This window comes from Arabidopsis lyrata, assembly GCF_000004255.2.
Source record: "Arabidopsis lyrata subsp. lyrata unplaced genomic scaffold ARALYscaffold_525, whole genome shotgun sequence".
NCBI lineage: Eukaryota > Viridiplantae > Streptophyta > Magnoliopsida > Brassicales > Brassicaceae > Arabidopsis > Arabidopsis lyrata.
The window spans coordinates 1-6,326 of record NW_003302205.1 but is presented as its reverse complement, the minus strand read 5'-3'; the positions used below and the strand labels follow the sequence as shown (position 1 = coordinate 6,326).

The following is a 6,326-nucleotide window of genomic DNA, read 5'->3' as shown; positions in this document are numbered from 1 at the left end:
TTTTCGGTTACGGACCCTCATCTTTTATTTCTTTGTAATTTCACTGATTAATGCAATATACGATTTTGAGATAAAGACTATGACTGGTAAATGTTAGAAGAAAAAAGAAGAAAATAATTAGAAGAAAACAGAAGAAAATAAAAGTACAAACTGGAGGAATTTTGTATACCATATATTTTATAATTGAAAAGTTTTTTCATTTTACGTTATTTTTTGGAAGAACTGAGTGATAGACATAAAATATATTTTGTTACATATTTTTCGGACTCTGTTATTTTTGTTTGTATAGTTCCTGATCTTGTGGAATCTCCCCTGATCTTGTGTAACTGTTAAGGCTATATAAAGCCATGTACGTATCCTGTGAATATGAAGGGAAATTCATAGACTTTCATGGTATCAGAGCTTCTACGGTTTTGACCCCTTTCTTTTCTTCTCTTCTATCTTCTTCCCTCTTCTTCTGTTTCCTTCATTGGCGCCATTAATGGCTGCTGCTAACAATCAAAACGAACGATGTTATGGTGTTACCAACATCAAAAATCAGATTCCAGTGCACCTTGATGAAAACGAGCATAACTATGATGCTTGGAGAGAGCTCCTCCCTACTCACTGCATGGCGTTTGATGTCTCCGGACATCTCGACGGTTCACTGCAGCCCGCCAATGCCAATGATCACGCCTGGCTTAAACGCGATGGTCTTGTCAAGCTCTGGCTTTATGGCACGATGGCCCAGCCCCTGTTTCGTTCTTCCTTCCAGCCCGGAGGCACTGCCCGTGATCTCTGGTTACGAGTGGAAAACCAGTTCCGCAACAACAGAGACGCTAGAGCTATTCAGCTTGATAACGAGCTCCGCACAATGGAGATCGGTGATATGACAGTCCCCGAATACTGTCAAAAGATGAAGTCCACTGCAAATCTTCTCTCAAACGTTGGCACACCGGTCAACGACAGAACTCTCGTGATGTACATCATCAATGGACTCAACGACAAATTTGATAACATCATCAACGTTATCAAACACAAGGATCCCTTCCCATCTTTTGATTCTGCGAAATCGATGCTAGAGTGGGAGGAGACGCGCCTCAAGAAACCATCTCGTGCCTCTGCTTCACACGCAGACACTTCCTCCTCCTCCACCGCTCTCACCACCACTTCTTCGCAGCAGCCACAGTTCTCAACACGTCATCGCAACACAATCAACGGGGCAATCGGAGAGGCGGAGGTGGCTTCAACAAACGAGAGCGAGGCAGATTCTCCTACAACACTTGGAACTCGAATCCGTATTGGCCACCACCACCACCACCGCCGTACTGGATGTCACACTATCAAGGCTGGCCACAAGCTCCACGGCCTCCTCCTCCAACCACAAGTGCTAATCTTGTTGAGTACCAACAAATGGATGAAGCCTACACCTCGGAATCTGTTCCTGATCCCTCTAACGCCGATTGGTATATGGACTCCGGCGCCTCTGCTCACTTAGCCACAAACCCAGGTATGGTCCACTCTACTCTTAATCATAATACCGGTCAATCAGTCATTGTGGGTAACGGTTCTTCCATCCCTGTTTCATCCACCGGTTCCTCTTTCCTTCGCACAAACACCAAACCTCTGAAACTTAACAATGTTCTTGTCACTCCTCATATTGTTAAGAATTTAATATCTGTTCGCAAATTCACAAGAGACAATTGGTGTTCTGTGGATTTTGATCCTTTTGGTTTTACTGTGAAGGATCTTCAAAGTCGGAAAGCTCTTCTCCGATGTGACAGCTCTGGTGATCTTTATTCCCTTCCTGCTTCCTTCAATAAAATACCAACAGCCTCCACTGCTCTTTTGGCTTCCACACCTGCCTTATGGCATAAGAGACTCGGCCATACCAATATGGATTCTCTCAAGTCTATTTTTAAATCGCATCCTTCTCTTTGTGATAAAGGAAAATTTCCTGTTTCCTGTGAACCATGTTTTTTAGGAAAATCAATAAAACTTCCTTTTGTGGCTTCTAAATCTTTGGTTTCCTCACCGTTTCAAAACATTCATTCAGACTTATGGACATCTCCAGTTTCATCAATCAGTGGTCTTCGTTATTATGTTCTCTTTCTTGATCAATTCACTCATTATCTTTGGGTATATCCTCTTCGCCGCAAAAGTGAAGTTTTCTCCAAATTTCTTCACTTTGCAGCTTATGTCGATACTCAATTCAATACTAAAATCAAGAGTTTTCAATGTGATAATGGTGGAGAATTCAATAATTCCGAGTTCCAAAATTATTTTGCTTCCCATGGAATCAATGCTCGGTTTTCATGTCCTCACACTTCCCAGCAAAATGGAAAATCAGAGAGGATCATTCGCACAATCAACAACGCCATTCGAACTCTCTTGTTTCAAGCTCGCTTGCCCGAAACCTTTTGGGTTGAAGCACTTCATGTTGCAGTTCATATTCTTAACATCAATCCTTCAAAAGCCATTCAAAATCAAATCCTTCACACTCTTCTCTTTCATACAGAACCATCTTATGAACATCTTAGGGTTTTCGGCTGTTTGTGCTTCCCAAATTTGAATCACTCAAATCTTCCCAAGCTGTCACCGAGATCGACTCCCTGTTTGTGTCTCGGCTATCCCTCTCAACATCGTGGTTATCGCTGTATGGACTTGAAAACAAACAAAATTATAATCTCTCGTCATGTTTATTTCGATGAGGAGAAATTTCCTGCAGCTGAACAAAAACTACAAAACGATAATTATCGTTTCTTAGAAGTGATTGACGAACCATCACCTCTGTTTCAGTCAATACTTCAAGCTCCTTTCTCCACAACATCATCTTAGCCCATCCTTCCTAGAGCCCAATCAAAGCCCACACGTCCAGACCCCTTGTTCCGAAACCCATATTCGGTTCAAACAAGGTCGAAATCCGGCATTACCAAACCAAAACAAATTCTTTCACTCCTCACCAAAACAAAATCTCCTCTTCCTCGCAGCCATATTCAAGCTTTATCAGACCCTAACTGGAACCCCGCAATGACTGATGAACATGGTGCTATGCTTAAGACCAAGACTTGGAACTTGGTACCTCGGCCTCCTAATGTAAATGTTGTGCGTTCTATGTGGTTATTCAAGCATAAATATGACGCTGATGGAGTTTTATCTCGTTATAAGGCTCGGTTGGTTGCCAATGGCAAATCGCAGGAAGAAGGAATCGATTTCAATGAGACCTTCAGCCCGGTTGTTAAGCATGTGACGATACACACAGTCCTTAACGTGGGCGTTGCTTTGGATTGGCCGATACATCAATTAGATGTTCAAAATGCGTTTTTGCAAGGAGATCTTGAGGAGACTGTGTACATGCATCAGCCTCCGGGATTCATTGATTCAAATTACCCTCGTCATGTATGCAAACTCAACAAAGCGATTTACGGTTTAAAACAAACACCACGTGCTTGGAACTCAAAGTTTTCAAATTTTCTGAAACTAATGGGTTTTGTTCAAAGCAAAGCAGATTCTTCTTTGTTCATTTTCAGGAAAAATCGTGACTATGCTTATCTGCTACTCTATGTTGATGACATACTCCTCACTGCCTCTACAACAAGTCTCCTTCAACGCATCATCAACAAACTGAAATCTTAATTTCCCATGCAGGACCTTCTTCAGCTACGTCATTTTCTCGGCATCAAGGCGGATTTCAATGCAAAAGGCTTGTTCTTGTCTCAAACCATCTATGCTGAAGACATCATTACACGAGCTGGAATGGCGGACTGCAAACCACTTGCAACTCACGGTGGACCTCAAATCCAAACATTTTATCCATGCCGCCGACGTACTCGAAGACCCGACGTATTACCGTAAGCTGCTGGGGCATTGCAATATCTCACTTTGACAAGCCCAGATATCTCTTAGCCTGTTAATCAGATTTGTTTATACATGCAAAATCCACGACAGCCACATCTTCAAGCCCTCAAAAGGATTATCCGCTACATCAAAGGCACACTAAACTACGGCATTCAGATGGTTCGTGGTCAAATCGATACTCTCATGGCATACTCCAATGCTGATTGGACAGGATGCCCTGACACTCGACGTTCAACATCCGGCTACTGCGTATTCCTTGGGCCTAATCTCATTTCTTGGTCGGCAAAGAGACAGCCAACACCATCACGATCAAGCTCGGAAGCTGAGTATAAAGGTGTAGCAAACACTGTCGCTGAGCTCACATGGATAAGAAATCTCATGTTAGAACTTCATCGTCCAATCAAAAGTGCATCCGTGGTTTACTGTGACAACATAGGCTCGGTTTATCTCTCCACCAATCCCGTGAAGCATCAGCGTACAAAGCACATTGAGTTAGACATACACTTTGTGCGTGACAAAGTCGCTATTGGAGAAGTGAAAGTTCTACATGTCCCAACGTCCCTCCAATACGCTGACATCTTCACAAAGGGCCTACCGACATCGCTACACAACGAATTTCGATCCAGCCTCACCGTTCATCCGACGCTGTGACTGAGGGAGGGTGATAGACATAAAATATATTCTGTTACATATTTTTCGGACTCTGTTATTTCTGTTTGTATAGTTCCTGATCTTGTGGAATCTCCCCTGATCTTGTGTAACTGTTAAGGCTATATAAAGCCATGTACGTATCCTGTGAATATGAAGGGAAATTCATAGACTTTCACTGAGAAGAAAAGTAAATCTTTTCTTTTCTACTTGATTGGTTTATTTTTAGTAGAATACAGAAGAACTATTTGTTTATCCTTTATTTTTCTTCTATAATGTATAACCAGTCACACCCAAAAATTGTGTGTGCGCTAAATTATTTCATCTTCTATAGCTTGTTTCGTTAAAACAGTTGTTTTAATCCTCACATTATTATAGACCCCATGGTTATTTATGATTTTTTGTTGAAGCTTTTTATTAATTTGCCGAATCTTTCAGTAGTTGGAACTTGGAAGCAGTGTTGATCTGAATAGATTTTTGTGGATTTTGTCAAAGAGTTAAAAATAAAAAGGAAATCTTATTGTATGCTTTTTAACAAATTCAAATTAAAATATAAAGGAGCGCATGTGATAGATATTCAAATATCTGATGGGACCCATCTCATAACAAACAATTCAAAGTGATGGTAATTAATAAGGGGCAAATTAGTAATTTAATAGGAGAAGAAGCTGGATTGAACGGTCGATTAGAACTTTTAATCTCGACCGTCCATATGCATCACAATCTACTTGATCCTAGTCGTCCATTGTACTCAAGCGATGAATCTATATAAGCTTTTCTCTTCCTTCCTCTTCGGCATTTTGAATTTTGTTAGGGTTTTGTATTGTTAGGACTTAGGAGTAGATCGCTTTTGCAGTTTTATGATTACTCTTCAATATTTTTGTCTCTGATTTCTTCTAATTTGCAAGTAATTTTCTTAAGAACCAGATTCTCTGTTCTTCGTCGTTGTTATAACCACAACGAGATTGTGGTTCTCGTCTCCTATTTGATTTCGATCTTCCTATTTCTAATTGCAGTCAATTTATCAAATCTCTGATTGTGATTTGGGTTCGTCGGTACAAAAAATGGTGTGATAATTTCGTTTTCTAGGGTATTTATAGTTCTGCGATTCCATTCTTTTTCTTTCTTATATCGATCTTTGTGGATTTTTTTGGTTTGATTGTGATTGTGTTCGCCGTTATGAGAAATGGTGTGAAAATTTGTAGTTTATGTGGATTCTCTTCTCTGCGATTGTGAATTTTTTCTTTACTTACCTGTTTATTTTTCTTTCATGACTTTGCTTTCAATTCTGTGATTTCTTAAGATTATGGACGATCGTTGTTTACTCTTAATAATTCCTTGTTTTCTGATATTGCTTGTTCATACACAGATTGTTTGTTTTTTTTTTTTAATTCCTTCTTTGTGATATTGGTTTCATACGCATTGCTTTACTTTTTGATGTTGATGTGATGTGATATTATCTTCCCTCTGTTTATTATGGATTGGGAATTTTAGTCGATGATGGAGATTTCCACTTTCCACACTTTGTTATATTGCATTTGGTTGGTTATACATTTTTATTTGTTAATTTCGTATTTATTTGGATCTGTTCTCTCAAGAGAGTCATTTGAGAGGACTTTTCACTTTGATTATATGAGCTTTTGATTGTTTCACTATATCTATGTTTAAGTTTTGATTACTTTTGATTGGTTTTGTTGTCTTTATATGAGCTTTTGATTGTTTCACTATATCTATGTTTAAGTTTTGATTACTTTTGATTGGGTTTGTTGTCTTTATATGAGCTTTTGATTGTTTTACTATATTTATGTTCAAGTTGTTTTAGTTCATAGGCAAATTTTTTG

At 39.5% G+C, this 6,326-nt stretch overlaps 1 protein-coding gene across 1 annotated transcript; it reads left to right on the top strand.

Moving 5' to 3' along the window:
* The first annotated feature begins 296 nt into the window (after positions 1-296).
* LOC110230054 lies at positions 297-2,822 on the top strand. The gene is made up of 2 exons (XM_021031952.1): positions 297-1,489; positions 1,726-2,822. Exon 1 carries the CDS (start codon positions 482-484, stop codon positions 1,475-1,477), a length of 996 nt encoding a protein of 331 aa, XP_020887611.1. The 5' UTR covers positions 297-481; the 3' UTR covers positions 1,478-1,489; positions 1,726-2,822.
* Positions 2,823-6,326: the final 3,504 nt, after the last annotated feature.

Coding starts and splice junctions, on each gene's coding strand:
- LOC110230054 (XM_021031952.1), top strand. CDS start 482: ATGGCTGCTGCTAACAATCAAAACGAACGATGTTATGGTGTTACCAAC.